This window comes from Nelusetta ayraudi, unplaced genomic scaffold (genome assembly GCF_046127955.1).
Source record: "Nelusetta ayraudi isolate G7.1 ecotype Tasmania unplaced genomic scaffold, CSIRO-AGI_Nayr_v1 ptg000006l, whole genome shotgun sequence".
Taxonomy (NCBI): domain Eukaryota; kingdom Metazoa; phylum Chordata; class Actinopteri; order Tetraodontiformes; family Monacanthidae; genus Nelusetta; species Nelusetta ayraudi.
In genome coordinates, this window is record NW_027466056.1 from 1,341,990 (window position 1) to 1,368,681 (window position 26,692).

A 26,692-nucleotide genomic window follows, 5' to 3' on the forward strand; every position below is an offset into this window, starting at 1 on the left:
TTGTAACACAGAATGCTTTTGCTTCCGATTATTCTTAATTTTATCTTTATTTTATTCCTCTATTTGCTCCTGATTGAATCCCCAGGACATTAAAACAAAGCAACATTTCCCATCTTCCTCTCAGTCAACGATCTTCCGCGGGGAAATCTCACGTAGCACCTTTGCAAAAAAAAAACAAAAAAAACTGAAGTAGTCACAATTGTTTCAGTTGGTCTCGTCCCGTTCCAGCCGTGCTTCCCTCCGTCCGTCGTCTCTTTGTTTTTCCCTTTTTCCCCCCCGAGACTCGTGGAGGCAGTAGAGGAAGAGCACTGTGTCAGGCATCCCATAGTGTTCAGTTTTTTTGGCACAGGTTGAGCCGGCTCATCGCTCTCAGGCGCTCCTCGACGGGATTCCAGGCTCAGAGTTCAAAATGCGTTAAACTACAAAGAGACGAGTTTTCAAGTTCGCGATTCAAGTCTTAGTTAGACAATAATGTTAGGGTAAAGTGTGCATGTGTGTGTGCGTGTGTGTATCATCTCTATTTAAACATGGCTTATTTTGCATCTGCCTATCTACATATGTTGGAATGAGAGAAACAGCAACATAAAGAAGACGCAGCCTTCAGCCACTGACCTGCACTGAGTCAACAGTCCAGCGCTCGTGAAGCACACAATCAGTATTTACACGTCTGTACAATTTGTGTGTGCATGAGTGTGTGTGTGTGTGTGTGTGTGTGTCTGTGTGCAGTGAGGCTGAGCAATTAGAGTGGTGCAGCTGTCACCACTAGAATGCAGTGTTAAAGATCTCAGTAGAGGAGGAGGAAGGAGACAGAGAAGAAGACGGAGAAGGAGGAGGAGAAGAAGAGAAAAGAGGTGGAGCCGAGGTGTGAACGCTGCTGTGCATCGTTGCCGGTCAGTCCGTCACTGTAGCAGAGGAGGAGAAAGTGGAGGAGGTGGAGGAGGGAGCAACAGATTTGAGCTTTTTCTATTTCTTGGTCGTCCCTGTGTTGAGGTGAGCGTCGCTTTGCCGTCCTGGTTCACTGAAATCTACTCAACCTTGACACAGAACCAAACTGTGAGGTCCTGTTGGTGCTTTTCTCTTGGGAAAAAAAAAAAAAAAAAAAAGCTGCCCGGCTCTGGCTGAGCTCAGGTGAGCACTGAGTTTGGGATCACTGGAGGTGTGAGAGAGAGAGAGAGAGAGAGAGAGAGAGAGAGAGAGAGAGAGAGAGAGAGAGAGAGAGAGAGAGAGAGAGAGAGAGAGAGAGAGAGAGAGAGAGAGATTCAGGCAGTACAGACTGTGTGGGCTGGTGTGAATGTGGCGCCCTCTAGTGGACCGAGGACTGCGGTCGGGCGGTGGGGTGAGGCCGGCTGGCCGGGTCCAGTTGGTCGTTGGGAACGGAGCGTCGGTTCTGGTCTGGTCGGTTGGTGGCCAAGTACTTGGCTCTCATACTGGAGGTGTACTGCAGAGGTGCAGGTGGACAGAGAGGGAGGAGTGGGTGGGTGGTGGAGGGAACGAGGGAGGAGTGGGACGGCGGCGGCGGCGGAGGAGGAGGTGTGTTTTTGGAGGGAAAGGGAAGATGGAAAATATTGGGGAAAGGAGGAGAAAATAGGGAAATACGTGTGATTATGGCCATGCCACATTTACCATCAATGTAAAAGCAGTCATAGATAGATAGATAGATAGATAGATAGATAGATAGAGATAGATAGATAGAGATAGATAGATAGATAGATAGATAGAATGAGCAGTCATTTGGACAGCCAGGGGACTTTTTACAGTTATTGATTAGGTCTGGATGATGTTACAGGTAGGATCAGTGGTTTGTCGTTAATTCTCTAGTTCTGATGTAGTAGGTTAGCCTGGTATGAGTTAGTGGTCTCTGGTCGAGCGGCTCTCGGGGGATTTTTTTTTTCTTTTCTTTTTTTTTGGTGTGTTGGTTTTCCTCCTGGTGGCAGACCAGAGAGGGCCCAGGACTCCACCTAACAACTCGGCCTGGGTTCCAACAGTGGAAGTGGGGACTGTGCTCCTGGGGGCTAACTCGATGGTGAAGGGTGAGGGGGCACATAAACAGAGGACACATACACCTCAACGAGAGAATGCAACACAGAAAGACACACTGGGAAGAGCAGGTTGCAGGACCGTCAGAGGTTTGGGCTCCACTCCACTCCAATGATGTGGGGTTTTTTTTGGGCTTCGCTGCGAGATGCAGTGGAAGCACTGGAAGCACTGGATCTACCACTGAGGTCGGGTGACACCTTCCACGTGGGTTTTTCCAATTGTGCCATTTAAACAGTGTTGTTGCCCTAAGTATGTATATAGCTTGTACTGTGGAGAACACGTGCGTAGCTACAGGCCCAGCAGTACCACGTCAATGCCAGAGTCAACACTGTGGAGATGAAGATTCCAGCAGCCAAACTCGAGTCTTTGGCATTAAAGCTAAAAGTTTAACACGCTGCAGCTCTCAATAGTTTGTTTGTTTTTTGGGAAGTTAATGTCCCTCAGCTGCTGATACACACCATCGTTCAACAGCTTGGCCTCACTGACTCACTTCTGCATTGAACTCCATTCCAACCAGCGTCACGAGATAAGAGCAGGAAAACCAGTCAGGATGTGCTGAAGTCATTATGGGATGGCTGTGACACTCGTTGCCTTGGATGTCTGAGTGAATGTGGTTGTAGAGAATGAACATCAAGTGTGCAATATGCAGCCGTCGTTAATAGAAAAATGTAAACGTTTCTAAAAAAAAACAAAGCTTTATATTATAATCACACTCAGTTGTGTGTATTCAATTGTAAAAGAGTGATGAAAGCATCATGATTTATATTTCAGGCTCTTAAAAACGGTCGGAGTTCTGGACACTTGGAATTCTCTCTTTTAATGAGACATTGGAAATGGTTTTCATTCAATACTAAAATGCTCCTGTACTTGTTCAGCACATCCTGGCTTCATCAGACTGGTTAGAGTGGAGTTCAACGCAGAAGCGAGTCAGCGAGGCCAAACTCGGATAGCCTCAGTGAAACCAACCAGACTTTTACATCAGAAATAGAGTAACTTTGGGGTTGAACACAGCAGAGGTGAGGTTCTCCTCTGTGACAAGGGCCAGTCCCTCCAAGCAGCAGGCTTCTTTTCCAAACTTGCAGTTCTCCGGGCTGCCAAAATGACCTTGGTTGAAATTGACTGAGTTTGAGCACAGAGTACACTTGCAGTGGTGCAGGGAGAGGGGGACTATCTTCCAACATCCACACCAGCTCACGCTTTCAGAGCACCAGACCCAATACGCGTCCGCGCGTGCCGATTGAAAGCCCTCATTACGCCCTCTTCTGGAGAAACACCGTCATCGGTGCTCCGCGAGGGCCAATATTATCCCACTGTAGGTGTTGGAAGATAGTGGAGGGAGAGTGTGTTCTAGAAAGTGTGCACTTACAGAGGGTGGAGGGGACTCCCTGCCAATCAGGGGGGTGTTCTCACACCGAGGGTTCTGAAAGTTTGCGTTCTGGCTCCTGCATTATAGAATCAGAGGTTACTGCATGTGGTGGCCCTGCTACTGGTGCTGAGCAGCCCAGCTGCTGATCTGCGGCGCGCTCGTCCTCGCAGCTACTGCCTCTCAGACGGCCTCGGCCATAATCAATACTCGGGGGAAATTAGTTGTGCGGTACGGTGAGGTCACCGCAGAGACTGCCACAGTGCAGTTACCACTCTGTCCTGACCAGAAGGAAAAAAACCGAGAAAAAAACGCCTGCTTGTCATTTTTGGAGTCATTTGGCTCTTCGGAATTCTAAATGTTTGACGATAATGGAAGCCAGGGGTGTCAAACTCACTTTAGTTCAAAATCTATTCCTAAGCAGGCTGGGAGGTAAAAAAATAGTAATAACTTCAAAACAACTTTGATTGTTTGTTTGGTTTACTTTGGACCAGTCTGCACTCTGCATCCACTTTTCTTTTTCCACAGAGACATTTTGGGCCATTGAGGTTGGCAAATAGGAGACATAACAAAGAAGGTATGGAGACAAAGTGCCTTCACAGTGGATGTACTTGGACCCACTCGCTCAGCGCCGGTATTAAATGCTAATACCAATGGCACAATTGCATTTTTGTGCCATCCAGTGGTCACATTTAGAACATAAAAATTGAAAGAAATTGCAACTGGTTTTTATACTCTGCCAACCACAGGCCAGCGGGCCTGATACGGCCCGCTGGCCTGGCCGACCGTTTGACACCCCTGTACGCAACGATTTAAACAATAATCCTTGCAAATTTCTGCTGCTAATTTATCTCACCTTAAAGATAAAATGACCTTGACGTATCTCAAACACCATCTATGCAGGACATAACTTTGAATGTTGTTTCTTTGTCTCCTGTTAAGACATCTTCCAAAGTGCAGATCCACAATGAATCTGTATGAGGCATTTCGTGCCCTTCAACGTCTATACAAGCCAATATTCAATCTCACGTGGGAATTAATCCTTAATTAAAAACTGAGTCAAATTCTTAATTCTGACACTGCAAATTCATTCTGGTGGTGGCGTGTGCACACCTGCAGGTTTGGACTGAAGGCAGCCACATTTTATTTTTTGTTTTGTTCTATCAGCAATTACAAGGGAGAGCTAATGAGGGGTTCAATCTCTGTGACAAAGCAACAGAAGAGCGAAGCCGGATCTACAGTAGAGGGCAGTAGACTGGAGTTCTAGCAGCTGCTCTAGCTCGCAATAAAAAATAAAAAAAACAGGGGCAAGCACAATCTAGCGAAGGGGTTCTAACTCACATGTATTCAGTGACGGGGGCATTGCTGACTGTGTGGGCGGTGGCAGGCAGGCTAGCCTCGCTACCATAGCTGGAGCCACAGCTGTAGAGGCTGGGCATGTGAACGCGATACAGGTTATCGTGCACGCCGCCCCGCGAGGCACCAGACTCGTCCTCTCCGTCTTCCTCATCCGTCCTTCAATCGGCCGCGGGGGAGGGAGGAAGGGGAAGGGGGGGGGGGGGAGCACAAGAGGGGCATGATGGGTATGGAGGGAGGGGGGAGGGGGGTAGAAGGGAGGGAGATCCGAGAGAGACAACAGAGCGTGAACAAGCGGTCGTTAAGGAGGGTCGGGAGACGGGTGGGAAGGTGTGCGGTGTGTCAACGGTGTCATGACAGCAGGTTGAAGAGAGGCCATGCTTTTAGGCCGACAGCAGCAAACAAGAGGTTAAATAATAATAATAATAATAATAATAATAATAATAATAATAAAGATAGGGGCAGCATTCATCTAGAAAACCAGTGAAAAGGTGCTGATAAGTTGCTTAAAAGCTCCAGAAGCTGCGTTTCCATTCCCACTAGAATTGTGCAAAACCTAAATATGGCACTAAAAACTGGTGATGGAAAACAGCTCCACTTGGAAAATCCTCTCAAATACAGCTGAAAGGTTTTGATGCTCTCATCAGGTGGTTTTTCACACGCATCCATACAGAGGAATATCACTAAAGTGTCATGGAAACACTTTTTTTCACATTTACACGTCAGTGGACGTAACGTAACGGGGTCACGTGACCAGTTCACTGACCAGTGAGAATGGCGCGTTGTGATTGGACGGAGGGGGAGATGGAATATTTTGGCAAGTCATCAAAGAGAAATATAGAACAACCGTTCCGGACGGCAAAGAAACGCAAAGAAACAAAAGCAAAACGTAATTCTCGTAAATCTCATCCCGCCACATTTTCTGAGAATTACAGCTTCTGCGCTTCGCACCATTCAATGGAAACACCTGCAAATCAGCAATTGCACTTTGTGGAATTTTTTTTTAGAAATGTGGCTTTTATTTTGTGACAAACCGTCATGGAAACGCAGCTGTTGCTGTATGAGGCTGTTTTTGAATTCTAAGCAATAATCTGTAAAAAGACCAGCAGGCTTTTCAATGTCCCATAAAACATGCAGCTATTTTCTTCATGCAGTCTGCTCATTTTTTGTTGTTGTTGTTTTTAACGGCTCGAAACACACAAAAAAAGTGTTGTTTCACTGAAATAAAATAATCATGCATTTGAAAAAAAAAAACCCCGCCTGTTTCAGGAAACTTAAAGCAAAAAAAACCCTCTGGAGATTAAAATGGGGATAATATATCACAGCAGGTTTGGCCAGAAACCATTCTGAGAGGGCAAAGATTCAAAGATTCAAAACAAAGCGGCCAGCGAGGTGACAGAATGAGGCACCAGATTGGACGTGAGCTGATTTGGATCTGTGGCGACAGAAATGTCGTGGCTTCAACAACACGGCATTAGTATCAGTGTTGCAGTGCGCGTGCGTGTGAACTGGAGTTTGGAGGCTTTTCGTGGATTTATTCACAGTCGTATATCCCAGCTGTCTGACAACATCCCATCCAGTACAAATACACTTATTAAATCATTACTGTGTAAATATTATTTCTGTATTTCACTTTGATTCACTCCTTGCACTCTTTCATTCTTCTCTTTGCGCTGTACATGCGGCTGGAACTGAACATGTTTCCCCAATGAGGGATAAATAAAAAGCATTCCTATTCTTGGTCTTATTCTTATATGTCAGTACCGTCACCGGCCATCAGATGGGGCTGTTTCACTCGGGTGACTGATGACAGATGCAGGCTCTTTGACCTACTAAAGGCAGCTGAGCACAGGCTGCCTTGATGATGATGATGAGGGAAACTCACGACGGACGTGGACATTGTTCTGGATTGATCTGCTGGGCCTCACTGGGGCACCCCTCGCCTGGTCATTCATGGTCAACGGACAAACGCGACTCCTCGTGAACAAGATGCGCCACTTGCTTTTAATCTTACTCTTGGGTTTGGAGTCGAGTGTTTTGTGCCAATCTTTCCTTTTTCTCCTTTGCTCTTTTGTACGCGGCTGCTAATCAGACCACAATGAACACCATCATTCACTGAAGCCCAAAGCATTTCCAAATCAGGACAGGGAGAGTAGAGGAGGGAGATGAACAGAAGGAGGAAGTGGGCCACACGGGGGAGGGGGGCAATTCAGACTCTAACAGAGCTGCAATGTTCTGTCCAAAGCAAAAAAAAAAAAAAGCAAAAAAAAGAAAAGAAATGTACATACAACATACATTCAGCCAGACTGGGGAGATAGGGGGAGGGGCTTCGGGGGCTTGGAGGAGGGGCTTGCAAACCAATGAAACCAAACTTGCAGAGAAAGTGGGATGGATGCAGTTACAAGCAAGGAGACACAACAGCTGAGGAGGGAAGTGGACTGGGAGAATGACATGCAGTCTTCTAGGGTCTGTCCACTGTTTCAGCTCCGTAGTGTCATTACACAGACAGTTCAACAAGAAAGGTTATTAATATTATTATTATTATTATTATTAGCATGTTATTTGTTAGTGCATCAGTTCATAGATCTCACAGAGACAGCTTGCAGGCACAGAAACAATGATTCAAGTCGTCTGTGTCTTGAGTGTTGGTGTAAAGTGTGTGTGTGTGTGTGTGTGTGTGTGTGTGTGTGTGTGTGTGTGTGCATACAACCTGTCATGATCAATAAAGCAAATATTGAACAAGTTTTCCCCTACCAGTATTGAGGCCTCTGTGTGGACGCTGCTCTATCATCAAGTGCACACACTGATTCTATTTGTGGTTAAAATGCAACAATGCATTCACTTCCTGAGGACGCCGTGGTCTTGTGAGCCTACAGTATTTTGCTTTTGTTTTTTTCAATCCAATGTACTCAGTACAGTGGATGTCGTGAATTGTTATGCAGTATGGAGTTATTGTTTGGTGTAGTTGTCTCTCAGAGCAACATAAAGCTCAGCTGCTGAGACTGATAAGTATCTGCTCAAAGACTGCAGGTCAAAGACTTGAGTCAATCTTCACAGCTGCAGATACTAAATGGCTGTCGTCCCTGGCAGGCAAGATTCTGTCCGAGCCGACGCGTCTTCTATTAGAGGAGTAGCAGCTACTGCCATCCAACCAGAGTTGGATTAAACCGACTGAGGAGCTCCTTTATACCTCAGTCTATTATAATGTGAAATAAGTGTTGGTACAGGGACTTGGAGGCACCACAGCCACTTTGATGCTTTGCTTTTACATGAATGATGTTATACTTTGTCTGATGTTACATCTCGTCTGTTGTTTGAGTTACGGTTTTGTTTCATATGTTGTAATTTTGTGGCGATTTGCTGTTGTGGGGATTTCTTGTAAGTTTCAGAAACAGACACATTTACGGAGGACTTCTGACAATAAAAGCAATCAATCAATCAATACATGCATGCACGTGTGTGCGCGGTTTCTGTGTGTGTGTGTGTCACCTCTTGCTGGGCCAGGTGTGAGGCACACTGCACACGATGGAGGAGAACATGAGAGCCGTGACAAAGGAGAACAGCACCAGGTAGATGAGACCCTCCACACCGTCGTAGCAGAGCCCCGTCAGTGCCTGGACGTAGTCCTGCCACAGAGACACCGCCATGGTCACGCTCTCCTCCGCCCTCCCGCCCGCCCGCCTCTCGTTACGCAACGCCGCAGGTGACTCACCATGTGTAGGCTGCGGCAGTCCACCAGAGCCGTCAGCTGGTGGAGTCCCACCTCGGTGGAGTTGAGCACCGACTGGATCTGCTCCAGGCTCCCCTGCGCGCAGGGAGGCAGAGTTGCCGCTCAAATGTCCCATGCCCGCCGCCACTTTCATCACCCGTGAAAAATTGCTCATGTCTTTTGAGAAATAAAGTGCAGCACACAGACCTTGGTGCTGGCATAGTCCTGCGTTGCTGATCTCAGTAGCTCTGCCACATCATCCTGCATCTCCACCAACGCTTTGTGACTCCCGGAGAGCCTCTGCAAATGCACACAGACACACACAAATCCTCCATCCTTACTTGGCTCTACAGCTTTAGGTTTGAGGCATGAAGAGAGCAAATACTGGGGATTGGCGATATATCGCGATATATCGTCAATTTAAAAAAATAATAAAAAAAGATTAACCGCGGTAAGAATGTCATATCACGGTAATGACGATAAAATCTTGTTGATGACGTAATAACGTGCGCAACGCACTTGCTGCTGGCAGCCGGCAGCTCACGTGTCGCACAATAACAAGCACGGGGCTGATAGCGCACCCACCGTGCTCGATAATCGATCGTGAATTGTGTGCAAGGTGAAAATAAACACCGCGGAAACGATTTGTAAACATCCTGTTTTACTTTTTATTTATTTTCTTTCGGGTCGGCGGACCGGGATGTTGAGGCAGGAAACGCAAAAATGTTAGCGAACTTTTACTGGCACAATTCCGAGTCAATTTTAGCATGGACCTTTTCAGGCTTTGTGTTCTAAAGGAACTCGAAGCAGACGTTCAACTCTGTCGTTTATCCACACCGTCTTTTTTCACGAGCAATCTTTTATTCTGTTTTCTGTGGCGCTTGTTTTTAGCGAGCTACTGCTTCTTCTAACACGGCGAGCTGCAGGCGTTCTTCTTCTTCTTCTTCTTCCGCCTTCAGGCAATAAACTTCCGGCGCCACCCCAGGCCAGGCAGAGGTACTACATCGTTTCCAGCGTATCCGTGTAAACGGTATTTTTTTTTCTTTTTAAATACGGCTTCGTGTTTTATATTTTTTATTGTCACTTTTAACGTTATCGCGATAAATATCAGAAATTATCGTGATAAAACTTTTAGTCCATATCGCCCATCACTAGCAAATACAGAGAAAACCCTCACTAGTGACTAGTGAGGTAGGTTACCTGTTGGAAGGGGTTCACTTGACCAGCGCTGCATCTCAGATAATACTGCAGAATATCTGGAGATGGAACAGGACATGAAATGTGTCAAACAACAAGATAAAGAGAAAGAGAAGAGGTAGCACGATGTAACCAGCTGCTGTAGGCCCAGTAGGTCTCTCTCTCTGTGAGTGAGTGTGCTTTAAATCAGTGGTTCTCCACCGGTGGAGTCTCAGGAGCGACAATTCCTCCTCATCATGAAGTCGCGACCCAAATTTAATCCACAGCACTCAAATTTATTCCATCAAAAATTAAAAACCCCAGCCCAGTTTCTATCATGCCTTGCTGATAAATTGTTGGAAGTATAACAGGGACAAATCAGATCACCATCTTCAGTAAAATCAATACACCAAGGGCTCCAATTTCACCGCCACCCCCCATTTTTAATTCTCCTTGCAGGATGGCGAGGGACAGGCTGCCGATGCACTGCGTCAGCTGACTGCAGAAGAGAGGGGGAGCGTCCAGATACCAGATGAGTGTCCGTCAAATGCAATCCCCTCGGAGACCACACACCCCTTCCCAAAATAGCAGCAGCATCCCAGGGTGAAGTCTGACTGTCACCGCCAAGCCTGTTCACGCTGCGTCTGCATGTTTTTCAACCAGCACATGGCGGATTCCTCCATCCACTCTAAACTCTGATTGGTCGTAGGTCTTACCGTCTTTCCTTTGCAGACAATAATCACTCAATCAAAATAATGCGTCAGCAGTAAAACATGGAGGAGGAAATATACTTTTACTTTATCACACACGCTAGCGGTCAACAGTTTGGACACTCGTGCTTCTTCTTTATCTTGACTACTTTCTACACGGCAGATCCACACTGAGGACATCAAATATATGAGCAAGATATTCGGATTAATGTGGCAACATCTTAAATATCTAAATATGTGATGTTCTATATACATATGTTATATGAGGGGTGGCTATTCTAGATCATCTAAAATATAAAACTGATTGTTATTTCACACTTTTTGTGTTTCCTAAATATTCCATATGTGTTCATTCATAGTTGTGATGCCTTGAGTGACAATCTACAATGTCAATAGTCATGAAAATGAAAGAAAAACCCTTCAATCAGAAGTATGAGTCCCAACTGTTGACTGGTGGTGTGTGTAATACAATTTGGAACAAACATGGGATGAGTTTGAACTTATTAAAGAGGCAGCTTAAAACTAGTTGTATAGGATTAATGCGTGCACACTTTCATATCTTCAATGTGAAAAGCCGGTGCCACTACCAGACACTGCTTAAAGCTGCACTGGGCTCAGTGTGTCTGTGTTGATGGACGTCGTGTCAAACAGACCAGCTCATCAACGCAGGGTCATTCCACTGCAACCACACTGAACTGCAGGCTTAATGTCCTCTGGCAGTGTTTTCCCTCTGCCATTGAGACGCAGAGCCATGCTAAAGCACAACATGGCAACCCAAGTCAGCAGGGTTGCCTGGCGGTTGTGCAAGTGGGGGGGGGGGGCCTCATACGGTCCGCACACAGTGCTGCGCGACTGGGAACTGCGGTGAGACACAAACTCAATCCAGCAGAAAGTGGAACCGGGCTCGACGTCAGGAGCCGCGCAGGTCCAGAAGCTGAAGCCACCAAAATCAGACATATGACTGTTTATGTCTTGTTTATTTTACTGTGTTTATTATGACTGGGAGTTATTCTCATATAGTTGAAGTTGGAATTTGCTGTTGTGTTTTGTCTTTTTCCTTTTTTTTCCCCCCTCTGGCTCTCTTCAGTAATCAGTCCTTTTGACACTGTTGTTGCTCCTTTGGCGTCTATGTGCTAAACCTGTGTTTGCATGTGAGGACTGCGGTCTTAGCGGCATCATCCACCGTTTCCAGCAGTCGCTCCCCAAATCCCCAAGTTGCTCGACTTTCCTCTATAAATACCTTGGTTGATGACGACATTTTCCTTGGTCACCCTGGTGACGTAGGCGTCGGGCGAAACGCAGAAGTCGCTGGCCGACTGTAAGAGAGCGCAAAACGCACACACAAACACAACAGCACGTCAGCCTACAGTAGCATCCACCCTGAAACGTGCTCACCCAAGCAGCGAGCAAAGGGATTATGTCACCGCAGAGACAGGGAGGCCGGGGCACGTTGCCATGGCAACACTCACAGCAGCGACGGCGAGCTCCAAACCCAGAGACCCCCAGCTGATGATGAGAGTCAGAACGCCCAGCAGACACACTCTGAAGGACAAACAAACAAGCCACTCTTCAGCAGCGAGCACACAACTCGATTTGTCAAACACCAGGCGGCTTTTTTGGAGACACAACGTACCCGATCAGAGTGCCCCTGGAGTTTCGGATCAGCCCAAAGAGCACCAGGAGGCAAATGAGCACGTCAAACAGAAGGAGGCCCAGATACCCCAACCACCTGCAAATCACAAACTGCCATTAGCCTCTAATAGCCATTTTATACATACATGTATACTTCCAGTCAAAGGTTTGGACAACACCGTCTCACGCATTTTATTTCTTTTTATTTTATTTTTTTTAATCTTTACAACTTTCTACACTGCAGATAGAGACTGAATACATAAAATATAGATGAGCAAGATATGTGTCATCATGCAGCAAAGAAAAACACGTTCAATAACTCTAAATATGCTTTTTATGAAAGGAGGAAGGTTGGAAGAATTTCAATATAAAAGGCGTTATTTTCAACTTTGACCGTCTCCTCCATTATTCCATGTGTGTTCATGAAAAGTTTTGATGCCTTCAGTGAGAAAGTGCAATGCCAACAGTCATGAGAACGAAAGACGAGACATTCAATTGATAGGGTGAGTCCAAACTTCTGACTATCGACAGACAGACAGACAGACAGATAGACAGATAGACAGACAGATCTATACAGAATTTTGACAGAACAATTTGACTTTATGAAATTGAGAGATCACAATTTTCACATTTTAGATTCAAATATCAATTCGAGAGTCGACTACAAGTGAACCTAATGGGAGCTTAACACGTCACACACACTGTTGAAACTTTGCCTGTGACGGCTCTCAGCCGCACAGGTGACTTTAGTCTTGAGAGTTGAGCTGTAGGGCAACCAGACTTGGTTCTTGGTTCTCTGAAAAATGACTACCGGTAGTTCCAGGCTGAGAAAGCCACGGCTGACGACGCAAGTCAAAAGCCCCCGACAGACGCACACCCTGAAGGACAAACGACAACAGCAAAGGAACAAACAACAAGCCCACACAAAGGCGCCTGTCACGTCCGTCATTTGAGAGCAGCGGCTCAGTCCGGTCATTTTTCAGATAACCAGTTGCCCAGAACTTAACCCTCAGAGACAACAACTTCACCTCTCCAAAGATATACAGACTGCTTTTTGCATCACACGACTTCACTTCACCGTCACTTATGTCTCGCCAACCTGTAAAAATCAAAAGTCTCCGTCTTGCGGGCCAGGTCCTCCAGGGAAATTTCCGTGTTGGACCAGAAGGGGACGTCTCCCATGAGCCTGACGAGCTCATCCAGCTGTCCCTGCAGCTTCTGCACGATGGACACGTAGTCCGTCTGCTCCTGGAAGGCCGTCTCCAACTGGACCAGGTTCTCCTCCACGGTCTGGTTTAAGGCAAGGGCGCCGTCTGACACCTACACGGTTGCAGAGACAATTGACAACAGCGAAAGGCCCGTTTGAAGCATTTTCCTCTTATTGGGTGAAGAAGGAACAAAATTGATTTAAAAAAAAAAAAAAAAAAAAAGTCAACATTTCGGACACCCACCAGTTTCTCCACCCCAGATATAGTGCGGTTGGCGTGGCGAAGAGAATACGCAACACGACTGGCGCCGTCGCTGGACTCCCCGTTTCCGTAGAATCCCACAGCAATGCCGGCGCTGCAGGGGAGAAAAGACGCAAGAGTCGAGTGCAAATGTCATGATTAATTCAACCCACAGATGGCATTGATAATAATCCATACACACATGCACAAACCACCAATCAATAGAACAATAAGTGAAGGACTGAGGTTTTTTTTTTTTAAATCTAGACACAGAAAACAACGAGGAGGTCAATGTGCACGGCAATGCAGGTTCAGTAACCAATGAAGAAAAGACCTGAAACTGAGCCATTACACCCTGGACGAGCCACCACTGCATCACAGGGCCGCTACAGGGAGACTGCTGTACATCCCACTATCCACACTTAGATTTGCAACTATGCACTAAAACAGCAAATAATGCAAAAATGGTTTCTAAAGCCTTGCTTATCCCTGCCTGACTGCCTTTGCACATCTGCCCCTGGCTTGTTGTAAATACATCGATTTGATTTCTTATATATTATTGTATATCTTCTTACTACTGTATAGTTTAACCACTTTTTAACTGTAAACTGAAACCACTGTATAGTTTATTTTTTTTATCCTTCTAGTTTCACTTTTTGTATTGTTTTTTGACTGCTGCAACAGTGTAGTTTCCCAATTTGGGATCAGTAAAGTTCAATCTGTCTATCTATCTATCTATCTATCTATCTATCTATCTATCTATCTATCTATCTAAAGCAGCCAATAAAATGTATGTGCATGTCCTTGCAGTGTGGGAGGACGCCAAATCCCGCCCCTGCAATTTCTACTGGACATGTAATTCCTCCGATAACCACTAAGGGGACACAATGAGCGAAAGTAGGATGAGGGATTAAGTCGGGATATCTCGGTTATCCAGGCTCAACTTATCCGAGATCCGCTTGCAAAAAAAAACAGTGCTACGTGTTGCGGTATCAGTTGCACCGGAGGTTTATTCTGCAGAGCGAACCGGCTCCACACCAGGGGCCCATTGCACAAGAGTAAGATTCTTTATCCTGGATCAATAACCAAGCTAGGTTCAACCGATCCAAAACAGGAGCGACCAGGTAGTTGAACAGTTGCACAAAGGCCGAGCCAGGATGAGCAGACACGGATTCATCAAGGCCAGGTTAGGGTTGAACGATGTCTTCCTTACGCATTTTTCATGGTGAAATTTAGCTTCTCAACCAATAAGGTCAATTAACTAATGATTCATTCATTTATTGATCATTTGCATCCCTACGATTGACCTTCACTGATTACTTATGTTTCCTATGTGTAATAATAGGCGGCTGCTGGAACTTGGCTGGACCGGAAGTCTACCTGGTCTGGAGCAGCTTCACTCCACACAATAAATCTCCATGGTAGCTTATGTCACAACACATCCCACCTTTGTGCAACCGAATGATGGATACATTGAGCCAATCCCTTATGCTAGTGTTCACACACACACACACACACACACACACACACACACACACACACAATAACTGGGTCAGCAGACTGCACATAATGTGATCCTTCTGCTGCCATGCATCCACATTCACACGTGACACATGCTACATTATTGCAGGTCCTCTGCCCCGACGCCTCCCATCGCACACAGGCACAGTGGCGCTGGCACAACCGGCAACCGCTGACCTCAGCAGAACACACCGTCACTGCCTGGCCTGCGTGCCTCTCTTACGGCTCGACCGCCACAAACCGTCCTCCCCAACATGAAGCGCAGCGCTGCCTCACCGCCGCCGCCGCCGCCGCCCTGCGCTCGTCCTCGCCGTCCGCACGGTGGCTTTGTGTGCGAGCGAGCGCACGTGCACGTTGCACAGGCACGAGCGCACGCCGCTGTGGGAAATTTACGGCCATTGTTGCAGCTATTCATTCTGGGCCATTAGGTCTCGAGCATCCCCGTGTTACACTTGCTTTACGAGCCCTCGCCAAACCAGCGAGGCTGCGTTTCAGGCCTGCGCAGTTTACGATTACGAGTGGCACAAAGCCAGGTGGACATCATTAAGAACAAGCACTCGTTTGTTTTACGCACTGCTGTAAATATCATCTCATCCCAGCCGCCCGCCCGCCCGTCGTCTCACTCTGTCCTCTCTTCACCTCGGTTTTGTCACCATCTTCTCCCCCCACCACCTCTCAGACTGAATGGACTGAGTTTGGACTACATTCACTGCTCACATAAAAAAGGATGTGGTAGATGTAGGAGAAAATTTGACTGAATAAAATGCGACTGGTTGCGTTTCCAAGACAGTTTTTTCACAAAATAAAAGCAATGTTTCTAAAAAAAAAAATTCTACAAAGTGCAATTGCGATTGGCGGGTGTTTCCATTGAATGGTGTAAAGAGCAAACTATGAAAGTTAAACAGTGCCATCGGGTTTTGAATCTGAATTCATAACGCTGATTTTTTTCTAGCTGTGTTTTTGATGCTAGAAAAATTCAGTGTTATAAATTCAGATTTAAAACCCGATGGCACTGTTTAACTTCCATAGAGGCCGATCTTATTCTCGTCAAATCTCGTCCGGCGAGACCACGGCTCTCCGAAGCCCCTCTCCCTCATTCCTCATGTCGTTTGCTGTCAAGAATGGTTGTTCAATTTTTTCTCTTTGATGACAATATTGTGTCCCCTCCTCCGTCCAGTCATAACGCGCCATTTTCACTGGTCAGTGAACTGGTCACGTGACCCCGTACGTCACGTCCGCTGACGTGTAAATGCCAAAAGAAAAAGTGTTTCCATGACACTTTTGCGATATTCCTCGATATGGATGCGTGTGAAAAACCTCCTCATGAGAGCGTCAAAACCTTTCAGCCATATTTGAGAGGTTTTTCCAAGTGCAGCTGTTTTCCATCACCAGTTTTTATGGCCATATTTAGGTTTTGCTCAATTCTGGGGGTGATGGTAACGCAGCTCACGTTACCAGCCACTTTCTTTGGTAGCCTTGCTAGTACCTGGAAGTACCTAACGAACTGGCCCATATGATTGGCTGATGGGCGACTTCTGCTAACAAACTGCTGGTGGGTGTAGTGTCCTCCTCACTAGACGGGACGGAACAACATCATACGATGACATTAAATTGTCTAACGCTCACACCTTCAAAAGCAAGCTCATCTTTACAGCGCAATTCTGAGCACGAAGGGACAAACCCTTCGAAAACAACCCTCACCCACCTGCGTACAAATGGAGGAAGCGACGCCGTCTAGGATTTTCAGAGTAAGGATTGCATGAGCTCGGCCCTCACGCATCCTCCACATCAACTTCACAAAGCAACATTACATCTAATCATAAATTATGAACACCAGTCCAAAAAAAAAAAAAAATCTCCTCAGCACTGAGTCTCACACACACACACACACACACACACACACACACACACACACACACACACACACACACACACACACACACACACACACACACACACACACACACACACCTGACTGTATAATTAATTTTTCGTCTCTGCTGCATCAAGTCTGCTTCTGTCTCCATGGCAACCTTTCTAGGCCACAGAGAAGGCCGACTGGAGACACGATAAACAACAGCGAGGAGCTAAAAGATGAAAAAGAGGGAGACATGGACACCGTCACAAGGGAGGGGCATTTAATGCCGCTTCATTGCAGAACACCGCTGGTTATTATTTTTTTTTTTTATGCTAATTTCTTTTTTTTCATCTTCCCCAAAACCCGTGAACACAACGGCGAGGAGCGGAATATGGCGCCGCGGACAGTTGAGAAGAACGCAGTTGTGTTAGTTAAGCAGCGAAGAAGAGAAAATTTCATTAAAAAAAATAAAAATAAATGCACATTTGGGGAAACTTGACGTTGTTGAAGGAGCAGCATGGGAACGGATGAACCTGCGGCTAAAACGAGGAGCCGCGTCTGTCGTGCAGAAGCAGTTCGTACGACGCCGAGCAAACAAACCCCCCCCGCCGCTGACGTCATGCACGTCGAAAAGATGAGTCAGTCGTTGCTGGAGAAGCGTCAGGGCAATAGAGTGAGACAAAAAAAAAAAAAAAAAAACGGTTGATGGAATCCTATATTTAGTTTAATGCATTATAGCTGTGTGAGTTAGCATATTAGCAAATATTGTATTTATGTGTTAGTTTGAGGTAGTTAAATGTATAAATAGTGTTAGTTAGATAGTTGACAATCATCATCAGCACCCTGGGCTCGTTCAGAACCTCTGAGCTAAGCCTCAGGATCAGTGACCTGGTCTCGTTCAGAACCTCTGAGTAAAGACTGTGTAACTCATTAAGCCCCAGGATCAGTGACCTGGGGTGACCAGAGTGTGGATATTTGCGACCCCCATAAAGTTTATGAGCCATCCAGGCACGGGAATAGAAACTTTTCAACTCGGGATTTTATGGCAGGAAAGTGTTTCCGCGGCCCAGACCGGACGGAGGGTGGATTATCTGGCTCCCGGCCAAATAAGGACTTGTTTCCTGCCTCAGATCAGCCTAAAACAGGGAAGGCTACGCCACCGGACAGCCAATAAGAGGACGACGTGGAAGAAGACATCTGCGTATTTTATCACTGTTTCTTTCTGTATTTAAGACGGAGCGAGGGACAGATAGATCAGACTTGGCATCTGATAACACATTGCTGCTGTTAGGGCCAAGCCTCCACAGCTCTGTACCAAATATCTTGTTTTTCTTTTACTAAAACGTCTTCAGATTTTACTTGTCTCCTGCTCTCTTCACGCGGTCTGGTGGCAGGATATCGGATAAAGGAACCACACCAACTGGGTCCATCCACATCCCAAATGCCACCATGCAAAGCATAGGTTTTTCTCACATGCTCACCCCCCCTCCCCCCCCCCCCCCCCCCCCACTGCAGTGATTCCTCTCCGATTCATTAGAACATGTGGTCAACGCCCATGAAAAAAAAAATTGATTGTTGTAATACTGTGCAACCTATTAAATATGCCAAAACATGTTGCGGTCATGCAACCCAGCATTGAGGAGAAGCTCATTTGTTCTTGAACCAGGAGGGCAGAGTTCAAACATCCTTGAGACTGAACTTTAGAGCGGCGTCACACTGAAGCCATGACAACCGTCAGCAACTGTCGGGTGCTTTGCAAATCTCTAGACACTCTGGGAATAATGCACTAAAACAAAACATTTCTGGAAATCAATGAGTTTTGTCACAACCGGGCCCCCTGCTGCCTCACTGAGAACTTCTCCCAGCGGGACATCCCGGCCACCTTATTTTGGACCCCTTCCACCAGACATCAGTTCAAGCAGGAATCTAGAAGCAACAGTATCTGACGGTCGCTGTCCTCTAGTGTGTAAGAGCCCACAGTTGGAACCCTTCTGCTGGTGAAGGCTAGTCAGCCTTTGCTGCCCCACTCAGGAGAGGTGTTCAGGTTAAGGGGCGAAACACCTGTGAGCCTGAGATACCTGCTGATGATGCGGAAGGGTTCCAACAAAGTGGAGGGTCGGGGGACTTCTTCCAGTCTCAGAAGATCTGCATCAATTAGCGTAGGTCCTAGTTGTAGCTCGGAGCAAGCATCTTTTTTTATGTTTTACTTCACCGTAAGCCTGCTGCAGTGGAGCTCAGGAGCAAACCAGCAAAGACCTGACAGTCGGTCGAATGCTCTCCTGCGGAATAAACGTTCCTCCGTCAAATCAAAGCCGGGCGGCTTTGCAAACACGCAGCGATGGGAACGTACAGGACGCCGAGGAAGGGGCGCTGGGGATGCGACTGACTGTCGCAGACGACCTCTCACCTGCACACCAGCGTGGCGATGATGACACACCAGGCAGTGCAGCAGCAGTCGGCGCTCGGCTGCTGGGAGTGCGAGTGGGAGTGCGAGGAGTCGTCGCTCTTGCGCCGCCGGCAGCAGAGCCAGAAGGAGTAGAAGAGCAGGAAGAGGAGGTCCAGGCCCAGACAGAGCACCGCCACGGCACCGAGGAGCAGGATGGACTGCGGAGAGACGAGTGACAACGTGAGATGTTAGAAAGATTTGGTTTTGGGGTTGTTTTTGTATTTTTTTTTGTACTTTCATAAGCATCGATTCGCTTGAAAACGGCGTTCGCCAACTGGTAGCACTACGATAGTTATTGACGTAGTTAATTAAAATATTTAAATATTGTGGAATAAAATGAAATATGGTGGTTTGTGATTAAATGGGAGAGGAAAATGAAACGAATGAAATTGCAAACGTTTTAAACGACCCCGAAAAAACCCCATCAATAATTATTATTTCAACTTCTTCAAACATGGAAATAAGAAGGAGATGAATGAGAGGGAGAGAGAGAGAGAGAGAGAGAGAGAGAGAGAGAGAGAGAGAGCGCAGCAGACACATGGAGAACATGCAAACTCCACACAGAGTCCCAGACTGCCAGGCCCGGAATCGAACCCACAATCTTCTTGCTGTGCGCCACCGTTTCAATCATTTCAATTTCAACAACTTATTCACTACACATTATAGAAAGAGGTCTTGCATTTTCATTTCAAACCAAGTGTCACCTTTTTTTTGATAAGCGCAAATAAGTGTGGTGCGAATACAGGAAGCAAATTAGTTGATAGGAGGGGGGAGGGGGAAAAAAAACCTACAAAGCAACACAACTCTTTATCGCTTTCTAAAGTTACTTGACACCAGATAGCGGCGGCTGTCAGATGTGTGCGCGATGGATCCGCTGAAGAACACGTTTGTACAAACACGCGCCTTCACGGTGGGAGCGGAAACAATGCTAATGGGAGCCGCGGGAGCTACAGAGCCACCAGGCAGGTCAGACACCTCCTGAAAGCTTTGAAGTGCAGGAGGAGGAAGAGGGGTGGAGGAGGCAGGCAGACAGGCAGGCAGGCAGGCAGACAGAGAGACAGAGAGACAGAGAGACAGAGAGACAGAGAGACTGGTAGGCAGGCAGGCAGGCAGACAGACAGAGAGACAGGCAGAGAGACAGGCAGGCAGGCAGACAGACAAAAAGAGACAGAGACAGGCAGACAGGCAGGCAGGCAGACAGAGAGACAGGCAGGCAGGCAGGCAGACAGACAGAGAGACAGAGACAGGCAGACGGGCAGGCAGGCAGGCAGGCAGGCAGACAGACAGACAGACAGAGAGACAGGCAGGCAGGCAGGCAGACAGACAGAGAGACAGACAGACAGGCAGGCAGACAGGCAGACAGACAGAGAGACAGGCAGGCAGGCAGACAGGCCGACAGAGAGACAGGCAGGCAGGCAGGCAGACAGACAGAGAGACAGAGAGACAGAGAGACTGGTAGGCAGGCAGGCAGGCAGGCAGTCAGGCAGACAGACAGACAGAGAGACTGGTAGGCAGGCAGGCAGACAGAGAGACAGAGAGACAGACAGAGAGGCAGGCAGGCAGACAGAGAGGCAGGCAGGCAGGCAGGCAGACAGAGAGACTGGTAGGCAGGCAGGCAGACAGGCAGGCAGGCAGACAGAGAGACAGAGAGACAGACAGAGAGGCAGGCAGGCAGGCAGGCAGGCAGGCAGGCAGGCAGGCAGGCAGACAGAGAGACTGGCAGGCAGGCAGACAGACAGGCAGGCAGACGCAGCAGTGGGGGTGAACTCTGCAACACAAGAGTGAAGACGGCCGGAGCGAGAACCAAAGAATGGAGAAGTGAAGCGAGACACATGGAAGCAGTTAGTTTACACAACACAGACTGCTGACTTTTTTTTTTTTTCATATTTTTTCATGTCATGTGGGGGGGGGGGGGGGAGGGAGGGAGGCGGGAGTATTTGCAGCCCGGCCGTGTCGCTTCTCCCCGCGTGTGAAAGCGTCGAGGGGAAGTTTGTCTGGCCAGTGCAATGTTTTGTACCGACGACACGTAGCTGAGGAGGAAGCCACGCCGCCAATCTCACACCTGCTCTTGTTGTCTGACTTGTGTTACTCAATGCATTACGTTTGCTTGCAGAAAATCAACACTTCACTCCAAATGTGCGCATGTTCCGCAGCATTAATTCTTCACCAGTGTGTAATATTTGGCTTGTTTTACGATTTTTTAATTTTTTTATTATTATTATTATTATTATTGGTAAAAGCTTAATACAGCGCCCATAAATACATGAACAAAAGTTTATAATCGCAGTACAAAGTCGCACAGTTCTAGGGGTCGTGCAGACGCAGCTTTAACCTGGAACCCCTGCCCGTGGTTATCCAAAGGTGTCAGCGCGTGAAAACCAAACAGTCACGGCAGGAGTTAATATAACAACGTGGCGCCTTGGTCACATCATGTAATGTTCAATTAAGAAAGTGGAGGTTGGCAGCAAACACCGGCGCGAGGCCTCAGGTTAAACGGTGAGAGCAAGAGGATGAAGGACAAAAGAAGAGGATCCTGCTGCTGGCGGGGGGTGGGGGGCAGTAAAACCCTCCACATTCCAGGTCGCTGCTATGATCCTCTGTTGTTATCTGCCAGCTTAATGTCGGCATGTGCTGCGCTGATGTACCCTGATGATGCTGGAGTGGAGTGGAGTGAGAGACGCGTTAAGCTTGGCAGGACAAGAGCGGCGACACGTGACCATGGGGTTGCATGGCATCCATCCATCGCCGTGAGTCTTTAGCATAAAGAGCAAAGTCCCATCGTCTCCGTCACAACCCGGTGGGTTTTAAGGAGTGGACTTGACACTTTTGAGTGACGTTGCAACTTTACTGATTCCACCCATTCAATCAAAGATGTTTGGATTGAGGTGATTTCTTTAAGGGCCGAGGCTTGGCAATATTCAAAATGACCCATTGAGTACGACTAAAATAACTGTTGCCATTAAACCCTCGACAGGCGGTCATTTTCCAACCTTTCTGTTGTTTTTAATGGCGCAGCCTTGTTTCATTCGCACGTGAAAAACCCTTACGACTGACTGCTCGCGCGCACGTCAGGACAATAGCAAGAGGAGCGTGGCGGTTGATTTCTGTTCTGCTTGGCTGGGATTAAGGCCCGGCTGGGTCTCCGCAGCCACTGCGCTTCCCCTTGCACCGTGTATGACGGCTGAGATTAACCGTTGGGCCTGACAGACCATCGGAACAGATTAGGCAGCGTGGATCAATTAGCCGCTAACAAGCACGGCGAGCTTCGCTGTGCCTGTGTATGTGCGTCTACTTACAGTCTGAGCCCGGCGCATTTGTGTGTGTGTGTGTGTGTGTGTGTGTGTGTGTGTGTGTGTGTGTGTGTGTGTGTGTGTGCGCGTGTGTGCGTGTGTGTGCGTGCACATTCACAAGCTCACATCCGCACTGGTGGAGATCAGCTTGCAGGCTGGAGGAGGGGCTCAGCGGTAAACGTTTGGGCAGAGTGATCTACTTTCAATCTGTCCATTTAAAGTGAGTGTGTGTGTGTGTGCGTGTGTGTGCGTGTGTGTGTCTGACAGGATCAATCGCTTCCACTTGGCTGAGTTGTCCTTGCAATGTTCCTTAGGCGCCCGCTGACCCCGGGTTCACTCTGCTAATGTGAACCTGCGCCACTCGGCTGAAGGGGGGGGGGAGCCCAATTCCAGACGGTGAGAAAACACCGAGGTTAAACTACGATGAAGCCAGAGGAGCGCCACCTTTTATTAAAACAATACAGCGTCTCATAGAAGTCGTCTTCGGCCTGGCGACGGCGCAGCATTTGAATCAGCCTTTCTCAACCAGTGGCTCGCCAAAGCTGTTTGGGTCGGGTCACGGCTTCATGGGCAGTTTTAAATGAGGGATTTTAAAAATTCACACACCGCCAGTCATTACAACTTTCTACACTGCAGATAAGAGACTGAAGACATCAAATATAGGATCAAGATATGTGGATTCAAAAAAAGTTCAATAACTCTAAATATGCTTTTTATGAAAGGTGGCAATTTTGAAGAATTTCAATATAAAACATGTTTGAAATATTTTCCACTTTTATCGTTTCCTCCACTATTCCATGTGTGTTCATGCGTAGTTTTGATGCCTTCAGTGAGAAGGTGCAATGTCGATAGTCATGAGAAGAATCCAGAGAGTGCAAACTTCTGACTGGTAGTTTGTTTACGGAGGAAATGTTGGGCATTTATTTTTGTAGGACACACGAGTCAACTCAATCATTTATTGTGGAGACGGGACAATAAATGATATTTCTGTGGAACAAATTTGAACGCGGTGGAATAAATCTGGGTCTGGGCTTTGTGATAAGGAAAAAAAAAAGTGTGGTTCCTGAGACTCCACCAGTTGAGAACTGCTGATTTAAATAACATTGCGCCGCCGTTTTTTCCGACGCTGGGCGATGTGGACGTGTGATTGCAGGTCATGTGGTTCCTCTGTAATGTTGTGCAGCTGTTAAACTCTAAGCTGGTAGCTGACTCTGGGGGTTTTTTGTGTTGTTTTTTTTTTTTTTACCATAACGCAAGCAGGCCGGTGCGAGCACACAGATGCGTACGACACCACCACCACCACCACCACCACCACGTCCTTCCTTTGGTGAGTGTCAGAATAAGAGCTCCAATTTCAGCTGCTTTATAGGGAAGAAAAGAGAAGAGTCTGCACGCAGAGCACCGTCGAGTCAGCATCCGCGGAGGAGTCAAAGTCGTGAGAGGCATTCAGCCAGAGAGTGAGAGAGTGAGAGAGTGAAGTTTTGAGTGGCGTCAGGGGCTGAATGCAAATGACGCGGAGGCAAATCGCATCAGAAAGAAAAACACTAGACTGAAGAGTCTCTCTCTCTCTCTCTCTCTCTCTCTCTCTCTCTCTCTCTCTCTCTCTCTCTCTCTCTCTCTCCCTCCCTCCCTCCCTCCCTCCCTCTCTCTATTGTGCGGGTGTGTGTGAGTGTGTGTTGTTTTGTGTTGCGGTGACAGACTGGGTGCACTAAAGGACACTGTGTTGGACCCTGTGTGTGTGTGTGTGTGTGTGTGTGTGTGTGTGTGTGAGAGAGAGTGAGGGTTTCTCAGCTGGAGGAGTGAATGCATGAAAGCCTTTGAGACAGATATAGTGAGCCAATCTAAAGACGGCCTTTGCTGAAAGAGTGAAAAAAGAAAGAGAACATTCTTTCAGCGCAGAGTGCCCCCCCGACCCTCCCCTCCCTTCCTCCACACCCCCCCCCAATCCAATTCAACCTCCATCTTCTTGTTTCTTCCCACCCTCAATAGAACCCCTATGTTCAAACCCCCCCCCCCCTCCACTCCTCCAAACACACACAAACACACAAACACGTACACATGCGCAAACACACACACACGACCCCTGAGGGAGATCTGTGACCTTAAGTGCTAAATACGCACTGACACAGAACACAAAAAGCAAACATGTGAGATGCACATACAGCACGTGCATGTATGTGTGTGTGTGTGTGTGTGTGTACATCTACACTAGCAGTCAATAGTATGGACTCAACCTATGAATTGAATGTCTTCTCTTTCTCACTGAAGGCTGAACACGTTTGATACTGAAGTTCTTCCACCTTTCATAGAGAGCATCTTTAGACTTATTGACCGTGTTTTCCTTTGCTGCGTGATGCTCCAGTATCCATCTGCAGTGTGCAAGGTTGCAAAGATGAAATAAAATGCAGGAGAAGGTGCGTCCATATATATATACATACGCACACACACACATACATACATAGCTGTATGTGCATCTCACATGTTTGCTATTGTGTTTTGCGTCAGTGCGTATGTAGCACTACATACATATAGATATATATACATATATATATATACAAACATTATATACATATATATATGTATGGAAAAAATGCATAAATGAGCATATGATCGTGCTGCAGAAAGCTCAGTGACACAGAAACAGCCCCTTCTGCTAAAATATGTCATGAGGTAATTGGTTGAAAAAAGGGGCCCTTAAAATTCCAGTGAACACACACACACACACACACACACACACACACACACAAAGAGCCTTAGTTAGACGCTGAATAGCTTGCAGGAAGTAGCTGCTTGGCTGTTTGGAAGAACCTCCCATGGATCACGGAGCCCTCTCCCCCCCCCCACCCCCTCAAATCAGCCCCATTTCTATCTCTCCTTGTCCTCCCATCTCCCAGCAGCTTCTCTCTCTGGTTCCCATCTCCCTCCCTCGTCTGTGTCTGAGGGTGCGGGTTGGGATTGGGGTTGGGGGGGGGGGGTATTCTTGCTCCGCTCGTCACCCCGACAAGCGTCAGAAATGCACAGCGACCAGAGCGCAGCGGGCACTGGAAGTGCAGAGACTCAAAGTCACCTTGTTGGAGGAATTCAACTGAACAGCAGCAAAAACTGGGCCAGAGCTCCTCTTTGAGATTCGGCTGCGAAAAACCCACAAATATAATTGGTCTCATGATTTTAATTAATTCCGCTGTTATTTTTTTCCCCCCCTGCCAGACCCGTTTACAATACGAACATATCGCGAATCCGATTGAAGATTTAGTATTGATAGGGTCAGGGTCATAGGGTTTTATATACAGGGTCAGACACAAGGCCTGACATTTTGACACTCTGCAAACTGGAGGGTTTAAAGATTACTTTCACTGTAAATAGAATTGTTTTTCCTAGAATATATTACACATAATATTCTGGACCTCTTCTGAACTCAGTAGTAAATAATGCACTCATGGTTTATACAACTTTGCTTTTGCCTGCCTCGGCACAACTGACTGTCTATTGCACATCTGCACTTGTTTGATTGTTCTGTATAGACTGACTTGAATGTTTTCTCGTGATTACTGTAATTAACGCATAGCTTTTTTAAAAAACTTTTTTATCATGTATCGTTCTTGGTGCTGCAACACTACTTTATTCTGGCCAATTTTGAAGAATAAAGTACATCCATTCTGTTCTATATATTACAGATGCAGGGAGCACTGATTGTCACACACACACACACACACACACACACAAACACACACACACACACACACACACACACACACACACACACACACACACACACACACACACACACACACACTGGATCAATGCACTGGCAGGATGCCACAACTGTGTGGTGTCTCCATGCGGGCGGCCAGCCAGTTGATGAAGCAGGTGGCGAGAGGTGAGACAATAAGACAAGAGCTCGACGGCTGCCAGGCCGTTCCTTCCTCTTACCTTCTGGTACTCGGAGTCCTCCGGCCTGAAGTCGCTGCTCACAACCTGGAACTCGACGTTAAAATGGGGCAGTCGGTGAAGCAGGTTCACCCACCACGGCGGGGAATAATTCACGACGGCCGCCATCCTGGTGCGGCTGCCTTCTGGCTGTCGCTTCTTCGCTCCCAAACACGCAAATCCTCAACAGGGGGAATCTGTTGAGAGACGTGGGTTAAA

The 26,692-nt window shown here is 47.2% G+C and overlaps 1 protein-coding gene across 3 annotated transcripts; it reads right to left on the reverse strand.

Annotated features, from left to right (window-relative positions):
• Window positions 1-274: 274 nt before the first annotated feature.
• On the reverse strand, window positions 275-26,663 carry LOC142879993 (protein tweety homolog 3-like). 3 transcript variants are annotated; one of them, XM_076013599.1, is made up of 14 exons: window positions 26,477-26,663; window positions 19,218-19,414; window positions 13,435-13,546; window positions 13,083-13,303; window positions 11,985-12,080; window positions 11,821-11,893; window positions 11,592-11,667; window positions 9,666-9,721; window positions 8,673-8,765; window positions 8,469-8,561; window positions 8,246-8,382; window positions 4,742-4,915; window positions 3,404-3,479; window positions 275-1,438 (listed from the first exon to the last, which is right to left on the reverse strand). In XM_076013599.1, the coding sequence occupies exons 1-14, from the start codon at window positions 26,600-26,602 to the stop codon at window positions 1,304-1,306; spliced, it is 1,665 nt and encodes a 554-aa protein (XP_075869714.1). In that variant the 5' UTR covers window positions 26,603-26,663; the 3' UTR covers window positions 275-1,303. The 3 variants fall into 3 exon arrangements, with proteins under 3 accessions (XP_075869714.1, XP_075869721.1, XP_075869729.1); XM_076013606.1 differs by lacking the exons at window positions 3,404-3,479; window positions 4,742-4,915 and having other exon boundaries at window positions 275-419; XM_076013614.1 differs by lacking the exons at window positions 3,404-3,479; window positions 4,742-4,915.
• Window positions 26,664-26,692: the final 29 nt, after the last annotated feature.